General features: G+C 45.0%; 1 protein-coding gene across 1 annotated transcript in view; it reads left to right on the forward strand.

Moving 5' to 3' along the window:
- The window catches only part of CDH4 (cadherin 4), a 1,230,390-nt gene that overhangs the window by 1,178,215 nt on the left and 25,345 nt on the right, over positions 1–26,830 (forward strand). Inside the window, exons 10-13 of the mRNA XM_084854314.1 lie at positions 6,054–6,307; positions 11,670–11,812; positions 17,233–17,466; positions 21,538–21,771. Coding sequence (XP_084710440.1) covers positions 6,054–6,307; positions 11,670–11,812; positions 17,233–17,466; positions 21,538–21,771 — 865 coding nt within the window. The remainder of the gene's footprint in view (positions 1–6,053; positions 6,308–11,669; positions 11,813–17,232; positions 17,467–21,537; positions 21,772–26,830) is intronic.

Here is a 26,830-nt window from a genome sequence, read left to right on the forward strand (position 1 = left end):
TGGCCACCCAACCAATCGTGTTTCCCAGACCGGTGCATTCTGCCTTGATTGATTGACCAATAGACTCAGACTGCCCCACTCCAGAGGTTTGGGGAAGCTATCCAAAAACACAAAAAGCCTTTAAAAACCATTAAAATAGAATAAAACAGAATAAAATTGAAGCACTAAACTACAGATAGAAAACAAGCTTTCTGCCATCTTACTCCTTCATTTCATTTCATTTATTATATTTCTATACCACCCCATAGCCAAAGCTCTCTGGGTGGTTCACAAAAATTAAAAACCATTAAAATACATTATATAAAATATAAAAACCATTCACATAATGACATAAAACACATAACACACACAACAACCGCATATATCTAAAACAATTTAATCCTTGTTCCCAAAAGCCGGAGCAGAATTTGAGGTCCACTTCACACTTTACGGAATTTCTATATGGGTGTTTACTTCTATGTAGAAATAAACATGCAACCCATATATTGATCATCACATGTAAATCACGAGGGCATTGACCCTCAGCTGTCTATACTCTAGCTATACAGCTAGGCATGCACAAGAACGAGAGACACTGGATGAGGATGCACACCCCAACAAAAGATACATCCAGTCAGCTCAATGGGCCGCCCAGAGAAGCATGATAACGCAGGTCAAGAGGTACTTATATGACCCTATATGACACATATATAGAGATATATACACCTTATAGCAGCCTTCCCCAACTTGATGTCCTCCAGATATGTTGGACTGCAACTCCCATAATTCCCAGCCAGTATGGCCAATGATGGAATTGCGGGAGTTGAAGTCCAACACATCTGGAGAGCACCAGGTTGGGGAAGACTGCGTTATAGTGAGTCAGACCATTGGGCCATCTAGTCTTGTGTTCTCTACTCAGACTGGTTTGGGGCAGGGGTCTTTCCTGGCTTTGTTATCCAAGTTCTTTCCACTGGAAATGCTAAGCACTGGACCTGGGACTGTCTACATTTAAAACATGGGCTCTACCAGTGGGTCTTCCCTCACTCCATCAGCCATGCACATATGGAAGTCTGCTTCCATGCAACGGACTCTCTTGGTGGATCCGAACAACACTGTGAATGCACCAGGAAGTCACAGCCAGCTACAGAAAAGACCATCGGAACATAGGAAGCTGCTTTATACCGAGTCATCTAGCCCAGTATTGTCGACACGGACTGGCAGCCAGGGTTTCAGGCAGGAGATTTTCCAGCCTTACCTGGAGATGCCGGGGATCAAACCTTCTGCAGGCAGAACATGTGCTGTACCACTGAACTACCCCTGCCCCAAGCTGTGTTGCTGTTTGTCTGTCTGTTTTTCTTCACTGGACAGTGGGAACTGTTTAGAGTCAAAATAACATATAATGTTTTCGTTCTCTTCCATTCATATCCCTTCTTTGATTCATGGCTGCAGACCTCACTGTCTGAATGCTTTTCTTTTTCTTTCTAAAGAACACTTTATTTATTTATTTACTTACTTATTTATTTACTTATTTATTACTATGTACATCTGAAGTTCTTGCAAGAACAGGGGGAAACCCAACTTTTCCCAAAGATTCCTGAATTTGAACGGGCCATTAAAAATCATTTGAATCAAAGAACCCTTCAGAAGCTCACTGGTGTCTTCACAAAAACATGTTACGCAGCACTTTTAACTGGCTTTCAGCATAAGCACCTCTGCCATCCAAACCCGTGCGCTGAGAGGCACAGATGATGTACAATTTCAATTTTGTTTCTCATCTCTACAAAAGCTATTTCCTTGGTGGCACGAGATACTTATCTCCCTCGCAAGCCTTGTAAACAGGGCAGGGAGGAGAAGGGAATCTTGCTTCCCATTCAGTACAGTCTGAGCAAAGTCTCTGAACACAGCGATAGATACCCTGTGGCAGCTGGCACACTAAAATGTTATTATGAACCCTGCATGGATTATAGAAATGAATTTGAAATAGAGGCACTCTCCATTTTTGTTTGTCTGATTCCTGACATAACAAGAGGATAGCTTGTTCCTTATAGTTAAAGATGCCCTTAGAACAGAAAAATACATCATCATTATTACTGTTATTATTTTTAAAAACTCAGACATGGCTTGATTTATCTGCATTATGTGTTCAGAGATTCATTCAGTTTAAGAGATTGTAGCAATCATCCCAAAATTCAAAGCTACTAGGAAGAACCTGTCTATACATTTGCAGACACAATGAAATAATATGCAATAAAATTGGAAAGCCATCTGTATCGCAACAGGAAAAAATTGGTAGTCGACTCATAACAAACAGTCTGCACAGTGCTTTAATTACTCACAGCCATCCTACACATTACACACAATGGGGTGGTAGACAGAAACAATAATACTCTGGACCATACCATTTCGGATCGCAGGTGGGAGATGAATGGCTGTTTCCCACGTAAAAACAAACTCACTTTCAGGGGAGGCTGGTGGCTCCGATATCAGTGGGGTGGTGAATGAGGACCGTGTTTCAGTCAGAACTCTAAAGGAGCTCTCCAAAGTGCCCCTTTAGAATTCCGATTGGTTCTGACTGAAACTTGGAGCAGATTCACTGCCCCACTGACATCAGAGCCACCAGCTTCCACTGCTCACTTTGTAGCACTACTTGCCAACTACTAGCATAGTCCTTTCCATGAAGTGCTGGCTTATGACATGCAGGCAGTGTCTTATGCCAGGGCACTTTGAAAACGACAATCCTCCCATCAACATTACCGACAATCTGTAATTTCTACCACCTCATCTCTACCACCTCCTTCCACATCCCCATTTTGCGTATTGGGCAGTTTTCAGCAGGGCACAACTGTTAACATAAATTATGTTGCCCTAGCATAAGCTATTCTAGCACAATAGCGTTAGCTGGTGTGCTAATTTCCCAGCTGGGTCTGGAAATGGACTGGGAGCCAGTGCAGCTGTTTTAAGACTGGGAGGATGTGTTCCTTATGCCAGTGCTAATTAATAACCTTGCTACTGTATTTCTAGTCCTTCCCACTTCCTCTGGTGCACCTTCATTTGGCCCTCTGCCTCCTCAGAACCCTGCCTTCTCAAACCCTAGGCCACTCTACCCGAAGAAACCCTCAGTGACATCGCAGCAGCTCAGCCAATGGCAACCAAGGCAGGAGGCTTTCACCACTGGTGCAATGCAGTGTAGATTCTAAACCCTCTGAAGTGCAGACAGGGTCATACTGTCTTAGGACTCAAAGAGCAGCAGCCCCTCTAGAGGTGAGAGAGAGGGGGGGGGAGAGAGAGAGAGAGAGATGTTTTAGAGTTTTCAGCTTCAGCTCTTAAGCCACAGTGGCTTGTCCCATATTAGGCTATCAAACCTCTCTCTTCCATTCAGTGTCCCTAAGCCAACTGTTTCATCAATTCTGTTTGGATCATTCCATTCAAGGTTCTTTATTTTAATTTAAAAAAAAATCCTGCTATGATATTTTACTTTCAGTAAGCGTTTCTTTCTTAAATACCTTCCAGCCATGTTTCTTTCTTTCTTTTCCAGTACATGACATAACTGTACCATTCTGGTCTCTTGAGATGTGAACTAATAAATATCAGAGACTGTTTACTTAGTCTTCACTGGTTTGTTCAAATGTGACATTGCCAAGGTTTTATTACACCATATATTCAGAGCAAATACCCTTTGTTCTCTTCTGAGCACTTGAGATGTGAGATCCGAAGATGATAGATGAGATAGATGATAGATAGATAGATAGATAGATAGATAGATAGATAGATAGATAGATAGATGATACATAGATAGCCTTTGTACTCCTCTGAGCCCGTGAGATGTTGGATCAGGAGAAGACAGACACACAGACCTATGAAGGTGTTTGCTTGCACATCAGTAGGGCACATTGATTGGAGAGGAGACGGGGATGTGCATTTCAGTCCTGGCCTCTCTACACCTCACCTCCCCATGTCATCAGGGGAAGTCTGAAGTTTCCCTGCATTGGCTGAATTTGGTTGCAGTGTTCCACTTGATCAGAAACCCTGATTGTGCAGGGTTCCCAATCACATGGAGCTCTGTACCGTGTCCAGGCCAAATGTGGTTACAGTTTCATTTCAGGCCTTGAGCAGGGGGCAAGGGGAAGGGCCATGCATTCTCTCCTGCTCTCAATTTCTGCTGTTGGTGCTGTTTTAACATTTTTAAATTGTTTTTAAACTTTAAAAAACAATTAAATTGTTGCCAGTTTTAACTGTGTGTCCCTGTCTCCTATTCATGCTTTGGTATCCGAACACCTGAATAGGGCTGGAGAGAGAGAGCAGTTGGGTTTTCTGGCTTCTGACAGTGCAAGGTTACAGGTTAAAGAGCTCAGGCCATTAAGCCCTGTGGCACAGATGGATCAGGAATCAGATGGACAGCAAACCGGTGTGTAGCACCAGAAAAGAATATTGAGGATACATACCATGGGCAAAGTGCATTGGGGTGATGGGGAAGGTTTGTCTCACCTCTTAGATTTCTAAAAAGAGGAACAACATATTTCACATTAACATTCCCATCTTAAACATGGGAGGGTGAAGTACCTGTCTGGGGCTGCCTATGTGGATCTGGCACATTTAATTAGGCTCCGGTCCTTGTGCTCAGTTGTGCATGCAGCCTTCTCACTGCAAGGATGCTTCAGAGCTTATCCCTGGTCATCCCTGGTAAGCCCCAAGGTCAGGGGATGCACTTAAAAGAACAATCCCAAGAAATATGAAAATGCATTAGAGGAAGATTTCAGAGCCACTACCATCACCACTCCAATTCCGAATGGATTTCAATGATAACACTGAAATGATAATTCATTTCAACAGTAGCTGATTTCAATCAGTGCCCCAATCCAGTCCGGTAGCACACCAATCCAGTCCGGTAGCCATGCATTCTCTCCTGCTCTCAATTTCTGCTGTTGGTGCTGTTTTAACATTTTTAAATTGTTTTTAAACTTAAAAAAAAAAAAATTGTTGCCAGTTTTAACTGTAAGTCACCTTGAGGGCTTTATTTGGGCCAAAAGGCGACTCAGATTTACTAAGAAGTAAATTTGTTAGTTAGCTCATTAGTTAGTTAAGCACAATGACAGCCAGTGGCCCCAGAAGGGGATGCCCATCCTCCTCCACCTCAAAAGATGCATCCAGGCAGTTCAGTGGGGTCCAGGTGAGCATCATGGTGTGGGCACAGATGTGCATCTGCAGCAAGTGTCAATTGCACATGCTGAGGGCATTTGCTTCCACATGTAGACCTCCCTCGCTGAACTGGGGCAATTGTGTCTATAGGGTTGGCCAGTGGGTATGATAGGACCCCATGGTTTTTGCTGATGTTTATGCAGAGTAATGATAGAAAGGATGTTGTTGGTCTCAGACAGGCAAGTGTAAAAGGAATTACAATCCTCCAAATGCATAAATGTCGAGGAGAAAATACCGTTTTAAAAAATGCACGTCCAAAGGAATCCCAGGGGAGAAGTCCAGAGAGGAACCCATATTCATGAAGTGTGTCCAAGGACTGGCAACATATTTTTAAAAGAATGGGAAGGGCTAGAAATCTGCGAGTCAGTGCTGGTAGGTATTTTGGGTATCAAACTCCACACACTCCTGGAATTTGTTAGAGGACTTGTCCATTGAGAAATTGCCTAGTTATTGGGTGTTTAATTAACTGAGGATTTCATTTCATTTCAGTGCTTTACCCATTTGTTCTTCCAACACTGGTGGCCCTGGCAATACATCCTTACTTCTGTACAGAATTGTTCTGCATCTTAAAGGGATGCAAGACCGAAACAGGGAATGGGCAATGAGGGAGAGGCTGGTATGAAAGGCTTAAATTGAGCAGGCATGGGGAATGTTGCTGGACTGCAACTCCCATCTGCCCTTGCCAGCACAGCTTCCAGAGCCCAAGTAGGGTCCCCAATGATGCCTGCCCTGTCCCCCCCCCCTTAAAAAAACCCAGGCACTCTGCTCAGTATGAAAACAGTAAAGGGAAAATGGTATACTTAATGATCATGATGTTCCCAGTCTATATTTCATATATACAAATTGTCTGTCTCTCTTGTGCATTTGTTTGATTTTAGGAAGTTGACTATGAGATGAACAGAGCTTTTATGCTGACGGTGATGGTCTCCAACCAAGCTCCCCTAGCCAGCGGCATCCAGATGTCCTTCCAGTCCACAGCTGGGGTCACCATTTCAGTCACTGATATCAATGAGCCACCTTACTTCCCAACAAACCACAAGCTCATCAGGCTAGAGGAGGGAGTCCCTACAGGGACAGCATTAATAACCTTTTCAGCTGTGGATCCTGACCGCTTCATGCAGCAGGCTGTAAGGTGTGGTAACAGATGAAGGAATAGCACTCTGACTAAGCAAGAATGGAGTTTTCACTGTATTTGGGAATGTTGGAGAAATTCGGAGTTCGATTAGTTTTCCTATGCGCTGCCTTTTGGACTTTGTTTCAGTTCCCGCTGCAGCCCCAAACTTGATCTGCAGTGAGTCAGGCCAGTTCATGAATTTTCCAAGAATTTTGTGTATTTTGGTGGGGGAGATTCTGCAATTTGCACAAAATTTCAAGCAGTTGTGGCTGAATTTGCGCAAATGATGGCCGAATTTGTGCAAATGATGGCCAAATTTGCATACTTTGTGAAATTCAACTATAATTTGCACAAATTGCTCAGAAATTTACACAAATTGCAGAACCTTTAAAAATGTTCAAACCTGTTCCCAGAGTTGGGGGAATAGCCCACAGCTCACCTCACAGACGCAAAGCAAATCATACACACCATGGAACTCTGTTGAGCCAAAAAAGAACCAGATTCCCCACCAACCAACATCTCTAACTGTATTTCCTTGGGAAAATATCCTTTGCAAGGGTGGTGTGGGGGGTGCTCTCTGATTAATATTACTGAGGACCATACAAACATTCTCTGTGTTGTATCCAGCGAGTTGTATCCTATGTTAGACTAACATATGGCCCACTCATTTCAATGGGTCTACTCTATGTAGGATTAACATTGGCTACAACCCTGCAGCTGCAAGATGCACACACTACCTCAATCAGTATTTGTCATGTTCATACATTTAGGGATGTCAGAGAATTCTGCCATGGATCTCAGTGAGGCTGAATGCCAGTGCATTCGGCCCCCTGAAATCCATGGCAGAACGAAGCCCCCTGCCCCCTCACCCCACGAAATGGGCCCGGAACAGAGCACCTACCTGCTGCTGTCCGCACTGCATTGCGAATGGTGGCTGCGTCTGCAGCTGCCATTCGCTTCTTCCATATAGCCGTGATAGGCTACGTAAATACTTACACCTAAGTATTTACGTAGCCTATTACGGCAAAAAAAAAGGGGGGGAACGCAAATGGCAGCCACTACGCCATTTACGTTCCCTTTTTTTGTTGTTGCCATAATAGCCTACGTAAATATTTACATAGGCTAAAATGGCAAAATGTTACGTAGGCCATAGCCACCGCCATTTGCGTCCCCTTTTTTTTTGCCATGATAGGCTACATAAATACTTACGCAGCCTATCATGGCTTCCGCAGGGACGCAAGTGGCGGCAGCTACGGCCACCGTCATTTGCATCCCTGCAGGCTGCCCAGCGGCCGGATGTCCAGCTGCGGGCGGCCCCGGCCGGCGGCTCTGCAGAATCTCTGCGGAGCGGAGCCAGCCGGAGAGAATTTTGCGGGGAGGGACAGAGCGCCTCCCCCCCACCGCAAATGCCACCCTTCGAAAAGGTAAGTGACTTTCGTACATCCCTACATACATTACATTTTTTTAGGTAATGAAAATTACCTAATTCTTCTTCTTCTGAAAAAAGAAGAAACAGTTTAGATGTGCACCTACAAAAGTAATGCATGAGGTGTCTGTGAATCTTGCTCTTGCCTCTTTCCTGTACCTGTTGTGGCAGATTGCCACAGCTTGCTCCAGCGTGTTCCAGAGTTGGAATACTGCAGAACCATAATGGCAATTCAACACCCAGCTGGGCAATCTTGAACCTCATTTGAATCAGAAGTGCCTGTGTACTTCACAGTGTGCTCGGTTGTGGCCTATGAAAAAGAGAACGTCTAGCCATTCTCCCCACCTAGCCTCACTGGTTATCTGCCTGCTCCTTTACTGCAAATGCTAGATATATTTGGCATAGCAGGAGGGCACATTGTAGAACAAGAGCTGGGGCCAATTAAACTTACATCACTTGTGACATTTTATAATCATTAGAGGGTTGAGATATTTCACCTGGGATGAAGCTGTCTGGAGCAGAAAATGACGGTGGTTACTCACTGCCTGTTGGCTGTGGACAGGCAGTGAAACCTTTAAGGACAGAGGGAACATCTTGGCTAACAAGGCCATTTTTCTTCGTTGTTTCGTTCTGAAACTGCTGAGCCTTGGAAGGGTTCTTATTTCCCCTACTGCTCTTGGAGCAGCATTGAGGTGTGCAGATGGAAAGAGAGTGACTTCTGAGCAGAGGCACACTGCACATTCCAGCAGAGTGGAATGCAGGATTCATTTATTTATTTATTTATTTATTTATTGTGTTTTTATCCCACTCCTCAGCCAAAAAAGGCCCCCGGAGCAGCTTACAATCAATGAACAAAGAAGACAGTCCCTGCCTGCAGGCTTACAATCTAAAAAACACACAACACACAAGCAAAAGGCAATGGGGAGGGGAGAAAAAAGAATTAGGTAGACTGTCAGCAGAGCTGGTGGGATGGCCCTGTTCCCCCCTCTCATCTCCCAAAGGAGGGGCAGTCCAATTGGAGCAGGCCCTGATGTTCCCTTTGCCTGCTCCCTCTTTCGTCTTCCCCACAGGGCCATGGATTTCAATTAGCCCTGTGGGGCGGGGGGAGGGAGTCCAACTGGAGCAGGCCCTGATGTTCCCTTTGGATAGAATGGAAGTGTCCTAGCCTGGTCCTCTCTGGTCACCATGTCCTTCATCATCATCCATTCAAGTCTATGCTGCTTTTCCATGGTACAACCATGCGCCAAGTGGCTTACAGCAACATCAGAACATTTTACCTAATAAAATACAGCAACATTTCCAAATAATTAATTAACAATTACAAGTCATAATAAGGGTTAAACAAGTAGGATAAACATGTCACAATAAATATACGCTAAGATTAAACAACCCAGTAATAATTTATACTAAGGACTAACAAAGGAGAGATACAAAAAATAGTAGGCAAAATTATTAATTATTTTATATAGTCCCATGAGTGCATATGGCACTGGACAGAATAAAACAACAAATCCCTGCCCTAAAGGCTTACATTTTAATAAAAGCACAAAATAAAACCAGAAGGAAGGGAAGGGAATGCACCAAACTGGCACGGGAAACACTACAAATAATTGTTACCAAACTGAATGAAAGCTAGGGTGGGCGGATCACTCACCACCCGTTCCACGATGGTGTCCGCAGGTGGGGAGGCGATCCATTCCTCCCCCCCGAAATCTCTAAAGGGCAGCTCTGCTCCGCCTTGATCCTGCGGAGCCAGTTGCCAGCTCCGCTTCGCTGGCAAATGTCAATAAGGCCAGCAGCCATTGCCATGCCATATCACTGTAAGCAAGTCTCCGGGCACACATGGCATAGTGGGTGCCACTTGCAGCTGTAAAGCTGGTAGATTAGCCTAAATGCAGCCATTTACGGCTGCCTTTAGGTTAATCTACCAGCTTTACAGCCGCAAATGGCGTCCACTACGCCATTTGCGTCCCTGTTCATGCGATAGGCTATGCAAATATTTGCATAGCCTATCACATTAAAAAACAGGGACGCAAATGGCGTAGTGGACGCAGGATCAAGGCAGCAATGGATCCGACCCAGACGGATTCCACGGGGAGGTGGAGGTGAGTGCTCCATTCCAGCACAGGCCCCAATGCCCTGCACTGGATAGGCAGCCACTTCTGAGTTCAGAGGCGGCCGCCTATCCCCATAGGATTGCGCCCTAAGTGTCTCTTGCATTGCTTGTTGCCGATTTTCCAGACCACCCTGTTTCACAGGCTTGAATCAGGCATTCCCAATTTCTTGATTTTTCTTGAGTTCTACGACTCTCATAGACTGTTGAGGCAGGAACGAAAAAGGGTCTTGTGGCTAGGGACAGGTGAGAATTTGTTTGGGTTTATTTTTTGATAAGAATGTATCAAATGACTTAATAAATGGGACAGAAAGAACTTGAGATTTAAAAAATTTGGATGTGGGAGAAAGCAGATTCATCCATCTAAGGCAGAGAGCTATTCAGCCATGTTTGTGGTGGTGCTGAGTTCAGATTGCCACCTCTTGTTTTCTGACAGCCACGTCTTGAACAGCTACATGGCAGGCAGGCACAACATGGTCCTCTCCATGCTGGGAATAGTTGTACCTAATGAATTTGGCCAGCGTAGTTGGGCGACAATTTCATTTAGTTTGTTGTTCGATAAGAACTTACCAAAATGTCATGAGCAAATGCCTTCATAAACAGGATGGAAAGAACTTAAATTAAAAAAAAAAAAAAAAAAAGATTGTGGGAGAAGGCAAAACTGACACAAGTTGAACCTGGTCTACCAACCATGTGTGACGGGCCACCAGGAGTCAAAAAATGTCCTGTTTTTACTGTGGACCTGAGCCTGCAAAAACAGAGGGGACCTGGCTGACTCATGCATGGTTGAAGGGCTGTGTTTGATAGGCCACAAGTGTCACAGGACTGAGGCCATTATTGCTCCTTTATTTTTAGGAACGTTCATTGACTTATTTCCCTTTACCCTGATTTGGGCAACCTTCATTGGCATCCTTTGCTGTATCTCTGCACAAACAAACATATGTGCGCCATGCCCTTTTTGCATCACAAGATGGGGCTCCTTCTCGTACTATCAGTGCATTACTACAAAATGGCTTTTCCTCCCATTAACAAAGAGATGGCTATGGGACATGCAGCACTTAGCAGAGGGCACTAAGGTTCTCCTGGGGAAATTGAATAATTGCAGAGGTCAAAAGAAGCATCACTAGAAATGGACACTGGGTTATGGGCCTTGTTCATCAATAAGGATAGACAAAGGACAAAGCACACATTATGCAGAAGAACCATGAACAAGATGCAGCTCAGGGGATGCTGATTTGATTGGAATTGGGGAGGGGAGGGGAGGGGAGGGTGAGATGTATTTTTGATAAATCAAATCCCCCTCTCCCCTGCATTGTTTTCCCCATCAGAATTGCAACACTAAGGAGATGTTTGCCCTATGGAAGCCTTCCCCAACCTGGTGCCCTCCAGATGTGTTGGACAACACCTCCCATAATCCCCCAGCCAAACATGCTGGGGTTGTAGTTCAACACTTCTAGAGGGTGCTAGGTTGGGAAAGACTGCCCCATGGGAGAAATAGCTGCAAAAATAGCTGCTACCATTTTTCCCTAGCAGCTGCAAGGAAATTTTGATCATGAAACATTTCAGGGATTAATCCAACTCCGATCTAGCTCCAACCAAATTGGCAGCTTCCAAAAGCTAAATTTCAGGGGCTGTTAAATCATTGGGAGATCCATTCATTGACCTCCCAGAAAACATGGAAATGTTAGGCCTGACTAAACGTTCAGATGCTCTTTCAAAACTGAAGGGTTGGGCACCTAAACAACATAAAGGCTCAAATGCTCCCCCAACCTTATTTTGAAGCCGTATTAAGGTTGTGTCATTGGAGGAGACTGCCACGTATTTATCCTTGGTCTCTGCAGATACTCCAAGCTGTCAGATCCTGCAAACTGGCTGAACATTAACGCCACAAATGGTCAGATCACCACTGCTGCCGTCCTTGATCGTGAGTCAGCCTATATTAAGAACAATGTCTACGAGGCCACGTTCCTGGCAGCTGACAACGGTAGGTCCAAGTTCTGCAACGTTCATGCTTCAATAATACCGTAATGTGATGCATTAACAGGAATGATGCCCTGACAGACTTGTCAGTATAAGTTAGATTTTTTCCCCCAGGTTTTCTAGTTAAAATTTGAAAGAAAGAAAGAAAGAAAGAAAGAAAGAAAGAAAGAAAGAAAGAAAGAAAGACCTTCATGAAGTTGGGACAGGACATTGCCAATGTAAATTAAATGTCTGAAACATTCACAGCCTGTGATGAAGAGAACACTGGGGCAAATAGGAAAGGAGCTGGAGGAAATATGAAGAGTCCCGCCCTGTCTGGTGAGCAGAGAATGAAGAAACAAGGGGCGGGAGAAAGGGGTGGTGTCTTATATGGTACCAGTCTCTATTAAGTCCAGAAGCCATAGCTGGGCATAGATGGAAATGTTCCATCAGTAAATCAGAGACAAGAAAACTGTCACCATACAAATCAGAGGTAGCCAGTCACAGACCCTCAGCCCAACCCACCTCACAGGGTTGTTGTTGTGAGGATAAAATGGAGGAGGAGGAAGATTACATACACTGCCTTGGGTTCCTGAAGGAGGAAAAAAGGCGGGATATAAATGTAATAAATAAAACCAGACGGGAGGCCTCAGGGATAGGCAGACTTTAGGCTTGCAGAATCTACTTTGTTTTTCATAGGAACTCTGAAGTCCTCCAGCTAGACCTGGGCAAGCAAAGACATGTAAAACAAATTAAAAGAAAAATATGCGTAAGTGGGGCCTACCCACAAGATGCCACTTAATGGTTAGCCTATAATGCTCAGGGCCTCCAGAAGGGGCTCCCCACATGGAAACACACTCACTCTTTTGGTATCACCTCACCAGTGGCGATCCACCACCCTACTCAGGCCTAAAAAAACCTACCAGCCACCCAGCCCCCAGCAATTCCAGAATTGGCAAGATGTCACTGTCTTTTCTGGGGGTGGCCTTTCAGAATGGAGACTGACTTCCAGCCAATTTTGGCCTAGCTTTTATAAGAATCTATTGTAGACTCTCTTGTGTGGCGGTTGTCTGTTTTCACCTTTTACCTCTAAATGTACATCACTTCGGACAACATTTTTTAGAAACTCAGCAACGATATATAAATAAATAAAAGAGATTGTTGCCCAAGCAGCCCTGATTTGGGGCGTGGGGAGGTAGTAAGAAAATGTCTGTGTCTGAACTGTCAATGAAGAGTAAGACAGGTTTAATGACTGGAACCCTGGACTTCTGAATAAGGGGTGTAAATTCCTGTGAGTCAGCAGGAATCGGCCCTCTTAGATGCAGCACTCTGCATATTATTCAATAACCAGCCAGATAGCACATGGTCAGTTGGTGCAAACCTAAGGGCTTTTTCTAGTGCCTAACTTGGTCAAGCACCCGGGGTCATTCCTGTCAATTGGAGTAAGATGGAGAATGTTTCAGCTGATGGAAACACTCCAGTTCAGATGTCATCTTCCACCAGCACATCCTTGGCCTAACGTCTAGAGTCCATTTCTGTTCCCTCCAGGCCATGAGCCCAAGCACCCTGAAAATCATTATCCCCTTTGCGTGCATCCCTATAGTTACCCATGAGCCCAGATCCTCCGTAGGATCACAGGACCTGGCATGTACAGACACTCTATTGCATTGACCTATGATTCTCCCAGGGCCCCCCTGGCACGCTGCCCATCTCTCGTGATGCTCTGGGGCCAAATCCACATTTCTGGGGGCAGAGTTTTCCTCTTTGCTTGGGTTACATGGTGGCCTTTCCTGCCCACCTCGAGCAAGAAGCACCCACTGCGGCAACTTTCTTTTCAGTGGCGCTGCCCTGCCACATGGGGTGCTTGGCAACTTGCCCAGAGTGCTCAGAATTCCTCTTGCCAGAGATGAGACCATTTTAACTCATTCCCTGCTCAAAGCAGTAGTCCCCCTGCTGTTAGCTCTCCTCCCCTAGTTCGTCTGTGCCCTACTCTCAACAGTCCTCAGGTTCTTTGTTTGCTTATGCCTGCCTCTCGTCCGCCCGCATTCTTCTTCTCTTCTGCTTTCCTTATCAAGACCAGAGCTCTTCCCTAGGTGCACATGGCTTGGCAATATCCTTTTCACTCATTTTCACTGATTCGCGTGGACTATATACGGTGCTATTCCCCTAATTTTTCTTCATTCATGGGGTGAAATCCAATGTGTGAACAGACAATGCAATGGGACTTTTACCTCCTCCCCTCCCAGGGTGTCCCCCAACCCTCCAGAGCAGGTTTTAAGGGTGTGCAGGGATCTGTAGGGGGAGGTGGAATCTCTTCCACTGGTGGAAACCATTCCATAAGTTGGAGGCGCCAATTGGATTCCACCCATATCTTTATCTGTTTCTCTAATAAACAGTAGTGTAGTACATTTTGCAGTGCAGGCACTCACTATGACTGACCCCATAGCTATGCCCCCCAAGGAGAGTCCAGAAATGCAGACAGCTGTGTGGATCCATATCAACAAACCAGTTCTAGCAGTTTTATCTCCACCAAGAGAGGAGGTCTTTTGTAAAGCGAATGAGTCTTAATTGCCCATTCAAGACCAAGCCACCCCCAAATACTTCGCATTACAATAGGGATAGCTCACAATTATATATTGTTGCTGGGGAAAATTCATTTCCACCCAGCTGCTGTGAGGATTGGACCTAAGTTCAGCGGGAACAGGGAAGTCTGATGGGGGTGGCAGATGATGTAAGCATCCCAGCTAATCAAAAAGTAGCAGCACTGTGTCCCTGTGAGCCCTGGCTCCACCACACACCACTGCTAATAACTGTTATGGATGCAGACAAATTGGAGGGGGTTCAGAGGAGGGCAACGAAGATGATCAGAGGACTGGAAACAAAGCCCTATGAGGAGAGACTGAAAGAGCTGGGCATGTTTAGCCTTGAGAAGAGAAGACTGAGGGGAGAGATGATAGCGCTCTTCAAGTACTTGAAAGGTTGTCACAGAGAGGAAGGCCAGGATCTTTTCTTGATCATCCCAGAGTGCAGGACATGGAATCATGGGCTCAAGTTACAAGAAGCCAGATTCCAGCTGAACATCAGGAAAAATGTCCTGACTGTGAGAGCAATACAACAGTGGAACCAATTACCTAGTGAGGTGGTGGGCTCTCCCACACTGGAGGCATTCAAGATGAAGCTGGACAGCCACTGTCAGGGATGCTTTGACTTGGATTCCTGCACTGAGCAGGGGGTTGGACTGGATGGTCTTATAGGCCCCTTCCAACCCTACTATTCTATGATTCTATAATTCTATTACCATTGATCTCTGTATGTGAGAATGTGGGTTTATTAGGCCAAAATGAATCAGATTTGACATACTTTGCCTCAATTTCAAAAATCCAGTTAACCCATGTATTACAGAATGTGAGCAAGGTTAGAAACGAGTCGGCAGAAGACGCGTGTTAACATTTGTAAAACAGCAACCAGTCCAAATCCAAACATCGTGAAGGACAAAGATTCACCAAAGTGTCCCCGCAGAAGGTAACTGAGAGAGATTGCTGGTAAATGTACTTGACCCCATGGGGTTTGCTTTACCATGCAGGAAACTCAGTATCTGAACAAGGCAGTTCTTGAGGAAGTTCTGTCTAGGGCTGGGAAGTGGAACCAAACATTGCTTCGGTATCAGACCTTGAGGTTGGGCAAGTTAGCGTTAACGATCATGAGAAAGAGATTGAGAGGGCTTCATCAGGGATTTTGAGACTCTTCAGTCAGCAAAAACAAACAAGGAACCTAAGACAGAAAAGCTTTAGCAAAAATAGCCAGGAAGAATCAGTTGAGGTTTGGTTTTGTTTTGTTTTGTTTTGTTCTGTTCTGTTCTTTTTTAGCATCCTAAGAAAAAGAAACAAAGCACTGAGAACATGGGCTTTTTAAAAAAAACTATTCGGGCAAGGCTGCTGCAGGAAATAGTCAGTGTAGAACCCTGGAACAAAACTGCCCACAGTTCACTGGGGAAGAAAGATGGGAGGAATGAAGAATACTGAACAATTTAAAAGAAAACTGGTGTTTTTTTCCTAACTAGAGGGAAGTTACTGAAGCATGCCAGCCTGGAGAGTTGAAGAAATTGGGCGGGTTGTGCGTGTGTGTGTGTGTGTTTTCAAAGGCTTATACATAACAGTGATGGCTTTTAACCTTTATAAAAGTCAAACTCAAAACCAAGAGCCTGATTGGTCAACTTTGGCACAGCTCCCCTTCCTCAGAGGCTCAGCCATTGATCTTGCAAGGGTCCCGTTGTGAGAAAGACCAAGGGCAGAACTGCCGACGTCTGGTCTTAACGGATGCTTTTGAACCTGGAATCTTTACCTGACAGTGTTGATGCCTTCAGCTACTCCCATCACTCCAGCTTTGTGCAGTGGGGGAAAGCTGTACATTGTCATATGGTACTATACATCCTTCACTACCTTAGAAGCTGGCACTATAAGAACTTTCCTTGTTGGGTCAGACCAGGGTTCAGCATTCTGTGTCCAACAGCAACAGGTGTCCCTGGAAGCAAAGAAGCAGGAGATGAAGGAAACTTTCCTTCCCCATCGTCCGTCCCCAGCATCTGGTTCATTTGAGGCATACTTCCTTTGAACACAGAGGCTACATTTAGCAATCATGACCATAGGAAGTTCATCCACCCCAGTGTTGTCCACTCTGACTGGAAGCTTCTCTCCGGGATCTCAGATAAAGGTCTTTCCTCCTTCCTGATCCTTTTAACTGGAGAAACTGGGAATTGAACCTGGAACCTTCTGCATGCTAAGTGTGTGGGCATGAGCTATGGCCCCTCCTCCTAGCCAATAGTCATTGCTTGTATCACTCTTCCATAAATTTGCCTAAGCTAAATAAATCTAAGCATAAGGTAGCTTCTTCATTTATTTATTTTATTATTTATTTATTTATTTAAAACATTTGTATCCTACCCTATATCATTAAGATCTTCATGACATCTTGGGTGAGCCAATCCCATCAGCTCTGTGTGGTGAGAAGTAGTAGCTTCCGTCTGATCTGAATCTACAGAAAATCAACTTGGGAGTGATCCCAAGAACAATTGTCCATAATTTAAACTTCTATCATGTCACCTCTTTGTTGTATTTGTACTAGACTAAAAAAGGGGGTCCAAAATATTAAGACACAATCCTATGCATGTTTAGACAGAAAAAAAATCCTACAACTCCCAGCATTCCCCAGCCAGCCATGCTGGGAGTTGTAGGCCTTTTTTTCTGTCTAAACATGCATAGGATTGCACCTTTAGCCTTTCTTCATAGGGGCTGTGTCCAGTTGCATGATCACTGCCATTGACCTTTTCTATACTGTCTACAGCTCAATGGCTATTGGAGAGGAAATGGAATGAGCAAGTCCCCCTGCCCATGACTTCCTGTGCCGACCTGAACTGTTGCTCATTGAAATTATCCTCTCCCCATCTAGGTATCCCTCCAGCCAGCGGCACGGGCACACTCCAGATCTATCTAATTGACATCAACGATAATGCTCCTGAGCTTCAGCCAAAGGAGGCGCAGATCTGTGAAAAGCCAAACCTGAATGTCATCAACATCACAGCCGCTGATGCTGACATCGATCCAAACGTTGGGCCCTTTGTCTTTGAGCTGCCAAGTGTGCCATCTGCCATCAGAAAGAACTGGACCATTACGCGGCTAAATGGTAAACTGGGCAGGCAACACCCGGCAGCGTTTGTAACTTGCCGCACTCACACTGGAAGGGATCGGCCTTCAAACTTTCCGATTTCTTTTTGTTCCCTCTCCTTGATTTTTTTTTGAACCCCACATTCTGGCTGACATTTACAGGAAAGATAATTAATGAGAAATTGCATGGATTGGGCCTTGAGCAGAATTCTTAAAAGCTTTCATTGGTGCTCTGCTTCCCCGCCCTCCAGGTTTTAATACAGTTCATAATTATGCACAGTTATCAAGACTGAACTGGGGATAAATCATCTGTAATAGCCCAGGAGGAAAAGCTATTATCAGTCTTCCTTATGTTCCATTTTTATTGTCATGAACCACAATCAGGATCAATGATCATTCCTCCAACTGTAATTGCATAAAGTCACCCTCCTTTTCTACTTTAATATGGAAGTAGCTTTAAGGATGGGAAAATCGGAAGATTGCTAGTTCATGGCAGGGTGGGGCAGGAGAAAGAACAGAGGCTATTGAAATCACAGTCAGCTGTAATTGGCCTCTTTATTGGCTGTCTAATACAATTCAGCCAGCAATGGGGCCCTCCTAGCGAGAAGGCCCGCTGGTCTAGAAAAGCATAGCCTCACGTCTGAGTCTAGAACTCTTCTACTTCAGTCCTGGGCACCCCCTGCCCCTCAAGGTGGAAAGTGCCCACTTCACATAGTTGCTTGCTTATTTATTTCGAAGTTTTCTTTGCCGCCCTTCAATAAAAACTCTCCTGTCAGCATATAATAAAATAATTACAAAGTAAATATATCCCCGCCCCCCGCAGTAAAGAGAGCAGAAGCACAGTTAAAATGGACCCATGAAATTCAGCAGAATGGTTAAATAAGACAACAGTTTGGTCTGTTTGCTGATTGCTGCTATTAAATCTGCTCATTTCTATCACAGGCTCTAGAAGTCATAAGCTGAATTCACACCAGCAATTTCATCGTTCAGCAACTGCAACATCAACTGATGACTTGCATGTGTGAAACAAGCAACCACAGACAAAGCTATAGACATAGTTAAAAGCTGGATTCTCCAAACTGTAGGAATTGTGCAAATTAGCATGCCTTACTTTCTGTCTCACTAATAATTATATTGCATTTGGGTATTAATGTATGTATTTGGACACTTAGCCAGTATCCAAAGAACCACAGGTTGCAAGTTCATGAGAGCCACGGTGGAGCAGTGGCGAGAGTGTTGGACTGGGACTCGGGAGATCCGGGTTCTAGCCCCACTCGGCCATGAAGCTCACTGGGTGACTTCGGATCATTCATTGACTCTCAGTCTAATGTACCTCACAGGGTTTAGGAGAGAATAAAATGGGGAGAAGGAGGACCATGTAAGCTGCCGTGAGTTCCTTGCAAGAGGAAAAAATGTGGGATATTAATGTAATAATTAATTTTTAAAAGATTGCCATGAGGAAAAAGACTGAGGCTAAATCGTAGAACATCCTTGAGGATATATACGTAAACTTATTCCCTCCTGAGTATCTGTATGGAGTGTCCAGATCTTGTAAGATCCTTTGCTGGAGTCTACCAGAGGCAGTGATAGAGCAGAAAAGCCGATACTTTTAACACTGAGTCACACCTTCCTGTAGACTATACATACATGCATGCTTCTATAGGAAACTCTGGGACTCATAGTTTGAGGAATGGAATGGCATGCTCCATGTGGCAGGTGCTCTCCTCCACGTTACCTTAGCTGCCTAGTTCTGAGCGACCCAATCCAAATTGGGACTAGTTGTGGGCAAAGGATTAAAGCCCTCCTAACTCCGCCCCCCATACTAGGCCCCAGCTCAGATTGAGGGGTGGGGGCATGCTTGCAATCTGTGTGAGGCAGGGCGGGGGGAGAACAGCACTCAAGGTCAGAGCTAGGTAGCTAAATCAACATGTATTCTGTCTCAAATCCCAGAGTTCCTTAGCTCCTGCTGACATTTCCTCTGCACAATTAGAAGAGCCAACATGACATGGCAGTGGACCGGTTGCAGGAGGGAGGGACAAGTGCCATAATCCTAAGGCGTATTGAGTTCTGAAATAATAACATGAGCCAGTGCTGGGGGATTTACCGAGCCCCTACCATGTGTGAATGAGTGAGTCAGAGCAGTGGTTTCCAAATATTTTTGATCACGCACCCCTATCAGTAAAAAAGACGTTTGAGCATGCACCCCCAATATATGTATATTTATTTATTTATAAATCACATACATGTACTACTGTACTAATGTATCATGTACATTATGAAACATACACAAAAATAGAAATTAAAAAGGATGAGATAAAGACGAAATAAACAATATTTTTTAAAAATATATACATTTATTTTATTAACAATACAAAAAACATTTTTGCTCTCACTCAAAAATATATTACTGTCCATTTTGTGAGGGTAAGCTTAGTTAATACTAGACAATATAATCCTTAAATCCACCTAACTGGGCACACGTCGTCGCAATACGCTGAAAGCGAATGATGGAGCAAGGGCAGCACTGCCAACTTGCAAGGAGGGGAAAGGTCTCCTTGGAAGGAGGGGAAAGGCGTGCTTGGCCAGGCTACTGCCTGCACCGGAGCCAAGAGTCCTGGTCGCCAGCCACGCATCCTGCACAGAGTCAGACAAGTATGATGGCCCCTGTCCCTTGGCTGACTGGCGGCTTGACTGGAGCTGTTAACCCTTCCCGCTCTCCTTCGGCAGGATGGCAGCTGAGAGGAAAACACGTGCTTCCTTCTCAGCTTCATTCTGCTAAAGAAGAGCGGGAAGGGTTAATCTCCTTCGGCAGGATGGCCGCTGCTCCGATGCCACGGCCAAGCAAGCAGCTGCGCCTTCCTCTGCCGTGCCTGGCAGAGACTGCTGCAGTTGCTCTCGGTGGCCGTGGCAGAGGCAGGACAGGACTGGAGCCCAGAGAGAAATGCCATGGAGCTTCCTTCTCGGCTCCCGTCCCATCCTGCTGCTGCTGCCATTGTTGCACACAATGGCAGCTCGTCAGGACAGCGGGAGGCTGCTCAATTATCAGGCGGCTTGTGCACCCCAATGGATCATCGTGCACCCCCCCCCCTGGGTGCATGCACCCCACTTTGGAGACCACTGATTTAGAGCACAGAAGATGGGAAACAGTATCTCAAGAGCATTTGCCATGTCTCTATAATTAGTGTACAGACATGACGTGCTGCCATATTTGGCTATAAATGCAAATCAGGTAGCCAGAAAGCAATCAACCATCTGCTTTTTTAAAGACAAGGGATTGTGGGGGAAGGAGAGGACTTTCCAAATCCAGTCGTGATGCAGCTTGTATGGGGAGGAGTCTGCTGAAAAAAAGAAAAAGACAAAAATCCCTCCAGATGCCCACAAGCATTTGGGTGTGTCTAAAGTAGAGATGTACAGACTGTGTAAAATCCAATCCACCTGTATTTCGCAGACTGTCAGGCACTTTTTTTCCATCATCCGCTCACAGACAGATGTGATTTTTTTTTATTTTTTCACGTGTAAAAAGTTACCTTAGTACGTAATGTTTCATGTATTGTCCCCCATTCCATTCAACATCTCTTCAGCAGAAACATGTGCATTTTGCTACAAATGAATATGCATAAAATACGGGAAAGTAAAAAAAAATCCGAAAGTCCACGGACCCCGTGCAGCCTGAGGGGGGCACTCTGCAGGAGATTCCACAGGTCGGATTCTTAGAAATCTGAGTTCATTTTAGTCCGTCTCGAATTTCTCCAGCATCCTAGTCTAAAGGTGCTCTTTCTGTCTTGATCAATGTGTTCATGTCCAGGTGGGAGCATTTCATTGCTTTGACACAAAGAGAGAATAGCAGGAAATGGGGCTGGGTTGTTTGGGTGGCAAGGACCACAATGCATGTGGTTTTGCACTTCCTGTGTGGACTGTTACACCCACACTGGCCGCACACAGAGGATCAGCATGGCTGGCTGGCATACAGGTACTGCATAAGCTACCAGCTACTGAAGGTCGTATATGATCCGGGACAAAGCTTTTCCATGTACCCGTGTTCTTAACGGCTTCCTCGGGACCGCAGTTATCTCCATTTTGCTCCCCACAGGTGACTACGCCCAACTCGGTTTGCGAATAATGTACTTGGAAGCTGGTGTGTATGATGTCCCGATCATTGTGACGGATTCCGGAAACCCTCCTCTGTTTAACATGTCCGTCATTAAGGTCAAGGTGTGTCCGTGTGATGAGAATGGAGACTGCACCACCATAGGAGCTGTTGCCGCAGCCGGGCTGGGAACCGGAGCCATCATTGCCATCTTGATATGTATCATCATTTTACTGAGTAAGTGTTGCGGTAAATGGCGCCTGCACATAATTCATAAATGCAAAGCCATTCAGTTTACGCACAAAGAAACCACAAAGCCCACTGATTTCATAAAATCACAGCATCGGGGGATAAAATACTTTCTCAGTCGTAAAGCCACAGTCGTTCACTACCTCCACTCTCTTCACAGACACTATCTTCTTGGTTGTTTCACACAGGGGATACCTTCTTGGTCAGTCATTGGTCATTAGATTCCCTTTTAAACTATGTAAGTGTGATCAGGACTTACAAATCACTGTATGTGTGATCAGGACTTTAGAGAACCAAAGGCCATGGGATATACTATCCAAAGTTAAAGTAGTACAGGTCATAATTAGGGCTGAGCCAAAGCAGGGAGATATTTATTGCGCACATGTTTGCCCCGTGCAAAAAGCCACTTTTCAGGGAGGCTTCAAACACAGGTGAAAGTGCTTCTCCGTTCAGACTAATGTAAGTGCCACTGATTTCAGTGGAACTGAGGTACAGCTAAGTTGGGGTGTAAGATATGCTTTTGGTGTCCACTGCTGGGAGCTTCCACAGCAATTCATAAGGAAGAATCCTGGGTTGCTACGCACATGCTATCTTTTCTGCATGTGCTATTGGCTCCGGTGGATTGTGCTCGTTATGTGAAAGGGAGGACTGATTCAAAGGACAATGAATGTGGCACACAGCTTCTTCTCATCTAAGTTGTTGTTTGTTCAGGGGAACAGGTTCTGTGAACAGGTTGTATTAAGCAGGGCCAACTCCACATGTGAGGGTTCCTCCAGCAGTGGATGGCTATACGCTAGCTGCCAATTTACATTTCCCACAACATCCCAATGTAGCATTGCTCTGGAGTGTTGTGGGAAATTTAAACTGGCAGCCAGCTTGCAGCTGACCACCATAATGCGAAACTGAGCCGGGGTACCAGGCAGGTGAGTGGGCGGGCATACTTTCACAATTCAGATTTATACCACCAGGTACTAGTATTATGAGAGACAGAGAAAAATGTACCCCTGTCCACTTTCTCCACACTAGGGATGTGTGAACTCACCCCCGTCCGGGTTCTCTGGATGCCCGCCCAGCCCCTGCCCCCCGCTGGCTGGTCCCCGGACCGCACTCAAGCCCCTCCCATGCTCGGTGAGCAATCCACACTCACCCCAGTGGCCCCATCAAGTTATGTAGTTGCCATTTTTTTGAAAAATAAAATGGCAATCACAAAAATGTGCATGTTTTTGTATATGCGAAAATGCACATTTTGCAAATGTGCATATTCTCATGTGCAAAATGCACATTTTTGTGAAGGTGCACATTGGTGTGTGCGAAAATGTGAATTTTTGAGAAATGTGCATTTTTGCACACACACAAATATGTGCATTTGCAAAAATGTGCATTTTTGCATATGTGAATAGGCGCATTCGCAAAAATGTGCATTTTTGCATATGTGAATAGGCGCATTCGCAAAAATGTGCATTTTTGCATGTGCACAAACATGTACATTTTTGCGATTGCCATTTTATTTATCAAAAAATTGTGACCATGAAGCTTGACAAGGCCGCTGGGGTGAGTGCAGGCCATTCGCAGAGTGCAAGCAGGGGGCAAGCAAGGGCAGGGGCTTGGCAAGCGGGGCTCAGGGGTTCAGGCAGGAGCAGGTCCATTGGATTCCCAGACTGAATTGGGTGCCCACACCATCCCTACTCCACACTACGCATAATTTTGTACACCTCTATCATGTCTCCCCTTACTATTTTTCTAAGCTAAACTGTCCCAGACGTTGGCTCCAGCCCCTTGATAATTTTGGTCGCCCTTTTCTACACTTTTTCCAACTCTATAATAGCCTTGTTAAGGTGCAGTGGCTAGAACTGTACACAGTATTCCAAACGTGGTTGCACCACAGATTTGTATAAAGGCAGCATTATAGTGGCAGTTTCATTTTTGATTCCTTTCCTTATTATGCTCAGTATGGAATTTGCCTTTCACAGCAGCCGCATACTGGGTTGACATTTTCATCAAGCTGTCCACCACAACCCCAAGAACTCTTTCTTGGTCAGTCACCACCAGTTCGGATCCTGTCAGTGTATATGTGAAGTTGAGAGGAGCAGCTATACTACAAATGCTGGGGAAGAGAACCTCATAAGAAAATGGATGCAGGTGATTAAGAGACCCTCACTTTAGGCAATAGTCACTCACCACCTGAACAAAAGGCTTGAGGAGGGACATGGAGAGAAAGAAGAGAAGAAAGATAAATAGGTGCAAGAAAAGCCAAAACTGAATAACTTCCAGCAAGAGTGTCAGGAGCTGGCAGTCTTCACAGTGCTTGCCATTGTGCGCTACGGACAGAAGAACTTCTAGGGAGTCACCATGAATCCTGTGCTTTCATGCTGTCTGCCAACTCATGCAATCCACTGTTGTCCTCTGACCTTCTAGGGCTTCTGGGTCCATCTTGGGCTTTGCTTAGGCAACAATAAGTTTGGCTCTTTCTGCCTGGCTACTTCTTCACTGCTAGATACAACTCACTTTCCAGTCCTGAGGGCTCTTGGCCCTTGCTCTCCACCCTGTCTGCCCTCTAGGCTGCCTGTGACATTGTTGGCAGAGATGAAGAATGAAAAACAAGATGCCTTGAAATTTGGGGGGTTTAATTCAAAATCCTTCCAAGCCTCTTCCAACCTCTTACAGCCGTGACACAGGAAAGATATTACCAGAATAATGGTCTGCAAATGCCGCAAACTAATTGTTATGTGTTAGGTTGACACTCAGAAGCCAGATTAGCTAATGTTCCCAACAATCTGAAGGCAAGATTTCCATGGCAAAGCCAAAGAGATCAATGTAAGGATAGAACTCTGAGTTACAGGTCACATGGAGAAGCTCTTCTCTTCCATAGTTGAGTTGTCCCACTCTCTTTCAATAATATAGTGGGATGTTTACCTGTGTCCTACAATCATAGAATAGTAGGGTTGGAAGGGGCCTACAAGACCATCGAGTCCAGCCCCCTGCTCAATGCAGGAATCCAAGTCAGAGCATCCCTGGCAGATGGCTGTCCAGCCGCATCTTGAATGCCTCCAGTGTGGGAGAGCCCACCACCTGCCTAGGTCATTGGTTCCATTGTTGTATTGCTCTCACAGTCAGGAAGTTTTTCCTGATGTTCAGCCGGAATCTGGCTTCCTGTCACTTGAGCCCATGATTCCATGTCCTGCATTCTGGGATGATCAAGAAGACATCCTGGCCTTCCTCTCTGTGACAACTTTTCAAGTACTAGAAGAGCGCTATCCTATCTCCCCTCAGTCTTCTCTTCTCAAGGCTAAACATGCCCAGTTCTTTCAGTCTCTCTTCATAGGGCTTTGTTTCCAGTCCCCTGATCATCTTTGTTGCCCTCCTCTGGAGTCTGAACCCTCTCCAACTTGTCTGCAGCCTTCTTAAAGTGTGATGCCCAGAACTGGACACACTACTCCAGATGAGGCCTAAGCAGTGCTGAGTAGAAGAGAACTAGTACTTCCTGGGATTTGGAAGCTATGCTTCTCTTAATGCAGCCCAAAAGAGCATTTGCCTTTTTTGCAGCCACATCACATATTTGTGATGTGGCTGCAAAAAATTCTCTTCCAACAACCCAAGAGACGACTTTATACATGGACTTCACCAGACGGTCAACACCGAAATCAGATTGACTACATCCTTTGTAGCCAAAGGTGGCGGACATCTATGCAGTTGGTAAAAACAAGACCTGGAGCTAATTGTAGTTCAGATCACGAACTTCTTATTGCACAATTTAGAATCAGACTAAAGAGAATAGGGAAGACCCACAGATCAGTTAGATATGAGCTCATGAATATTCCTCATGAATATGCAGTGGGGGTGAAGAATAGATTTAAGGGACTAGATTTAGTAGATAGGGTCCCGCAAGAACTATGGACAGAAGTTCGCAACATTGTTCAGGAGGTGGCAACAAAAAACGTCCCAAAGAAAAAGAAAACCAAGAAGGCAAGATGGCTGTCTGCTGAGACACTGGAAGCAGCCCAAGAAAGAAGGAAAGCAAAAGGCAACAGTGATAGGGGGAGATATGCCCAATTAAATGCAAAATTCCAGAGGTTAGCCAGAAGAGATCAGGAATAATTTTTAAACAAGCAATGCACAGAAGCGGAAGAAGAGAATAGAATAGGAAGGACAAGAGACCTCTTCCAGAACATTAGAAACATTGGAGGTAAATTCCAGGCAAAAATGGGTATGATCAAAAACAAAGATGGCAAGGACCTAACAGAAGCAGAAGAGATCAAGAAAAGGTGGCAAGAATATACGGAAGATCTGTATAGGAAGGATATAATAATATCGGGGATAGATTTGATAGTGTGGTCAGTGAGCTAGAGCCAGACATCCTGAAGAGTGAAGTTGAATGGGCCTTAAGAAGCATTGCTAATAACAAGGCAGCAGGAGATGATGGTATCCCAGCTGAACTGTTTAAAATCTTGCAAAATGATGCTGTCAAGGTGATGCATGCCATATGCCAGCAAAGTTGGAAAACACAAGAATGGCCAACAGATTGGAAAAAATCAACTTATATCCCCATACCAAAAAAGGGAAGCACCAAAGAATGTTCCAACTATCGAACAGTGGCACTTATTTCACATGCCAGTAAGGTAATGCTCAAGATCTTGCAAGGTAGACTCCAGCAATTCATGGAACGAGAATTGCCAGATGTACAAGCTTGGTTTAGAAAAGGCAGAGGAACTAGAGACCAAATTGTCAATATCCGCTGGATAATGGAGAAAGCCAGGGAGTTTCAGAAAAACATCTATTTCTGTTTTATTGACTATTCTAAAGCTTTTGACTGTGTGGATCATAACAAATTGTGGCAAGTTCTTAGTGGTATGGGGATACCAAGTCATCTTGTCTGCCTCCTGAGGAATCTGTATAACGACCAAGTAGCAACAGTAAGAACAGACCATGCAACAACGGACTGGTTTAAGATTGGGAGAGAATTGTATACTCTCACCCTACCTATTCAACCTGTACACAGAACACATCATGCAACGTGCTGGGCTTGATGAAGCCAAGGCTGGAGTTAAAA

This window comes from Heloderma suspectum, chromosome 4 (genome assembly GCF_057233095.1).
Source record: "Heloderma suspectum isolate Gila_16-S chromosome 4, 16-S_ref, whole genome shotgun sequence".
Lineage (NCBI taxonomy): Eukaryota > Metazoa > Chordata > Lepidosauria > Squamata > Helodermatidae > Heloderma > Heloderma suspectum.